Genomic DNA, 911 nt, shown 5'->3' with positions numbered 1-911 from the left:
GTTAAAGATTCTCATGAATATTAAAGCCAACAAGCTGCTGCTTCAATAAAGACCTGCTGACTTCAGAACCAGAACCAGAACCTGGTACTGGGTCATGTTGTGTTGGAGGATTTTAGTCAGTAAAATCATTCCAGGTTCTGATCAAAGTGTTGAAGCATCAATCATTGATTATTGATTTGTTCCTGTCAGATTCCAGGAATTCACTTTTCTAGACTGGGTTGAATGACCTTTGACCTGCTTGACATGAGGGGGATTTCTACACACTGGGGGTCCGAATGCTGTCCTGTTCTGACCTCAGGTCAGCAGGTCCAACTCAGTTACACAGAGGGACTAAATTAAACTCTGGATCCAAGTCCAGGAACAAACTCAGAAAATATTTATTAGAACAGAAGATATGAACTTTGATTTATGATCAATTATAGATAATTATTCACTGAAATATCAATAATTATATAATTACAAACCCCAAATAGTTCAGTCTGCAGCCTTCAGTCTGTAGAAAACCACAGAGCTCCTTCAGTCCAGAACCTTCCAGGTTGGTTCCATACAGGATCAATTCTGTCAGATGGGTCGGGTTGGACTTCAGAGCTGAGAACAGAGACGTCCAGCTGGTCTCTGACAAACTGCAGCTGTTCAATCTGAATAAAGAATAAAAGATGAGCTGAAGCCAACAGGATGCAGTTAAAACTGAAATATGAACAAATAAATAATAAAATGTAGAAAATTAATTTCCCTGAATGTAAAAGAAACATGATGAACTGATTCTAACATCTGATCCAGTCAAACTGGTTTAAAGAGTCCAAACCAGCAGAACCAGAACATTTTATCAACAAAGAAACTCAAAGTTTTTCTAAAAGTTTCTCAGGATCTTAAACTCAGTCAGATGTTTTTTCTCTCTCCATGTTTCCTTC

At 38.1% G+C, this 911-nt stretch overlaps 1 protein-coding gene across 1 annotated transcript in view; it reads right to left on the bottom strand.

Annotated features, from left to right (window-relative positions):
* Positions 1–6: 6 nt before the first annotated feature.
* Positions 7–911, bottom strand: part of LOC106942382 (protein NLRC3-like) — a 21357-nt gene continuing 20452 nt past the window's right edge. The window contains exon 7 of the mRNA XM_015025643.1: positions 7–638. Within this exon, the coding sequence (XP_014881129.1) occupies positions 449–638 (190 nt within the window). The 3' untranslated portion in view covers positions 7–448. The remainder of the gene's footprint in view (positions 639–911) is intronic.

Source organism: Poecilia latipinna, unplaced genomic scaffold, assembly GCF_001443285.1.
Source record: "Poecilia latipinna isolate Pla-1442-1.1 unplaced genomic scaffold, P_latipinna-1.0 Scaffold4233, whole genome shotgun sequence".
Taxonomy (NCBI): domain Eukaryota; kingdom Metazoa; phylum Chordata; class Actinopteri; order Cyprinodontiformes; family Poeciliidae; genus Poecilia; species Poecilia latipinna.
The sequence above is the reverse complement of the archived record's forward strand: the minus strand, read 5'-3'. Positions and strand labels throughout refer to the sequence as shown.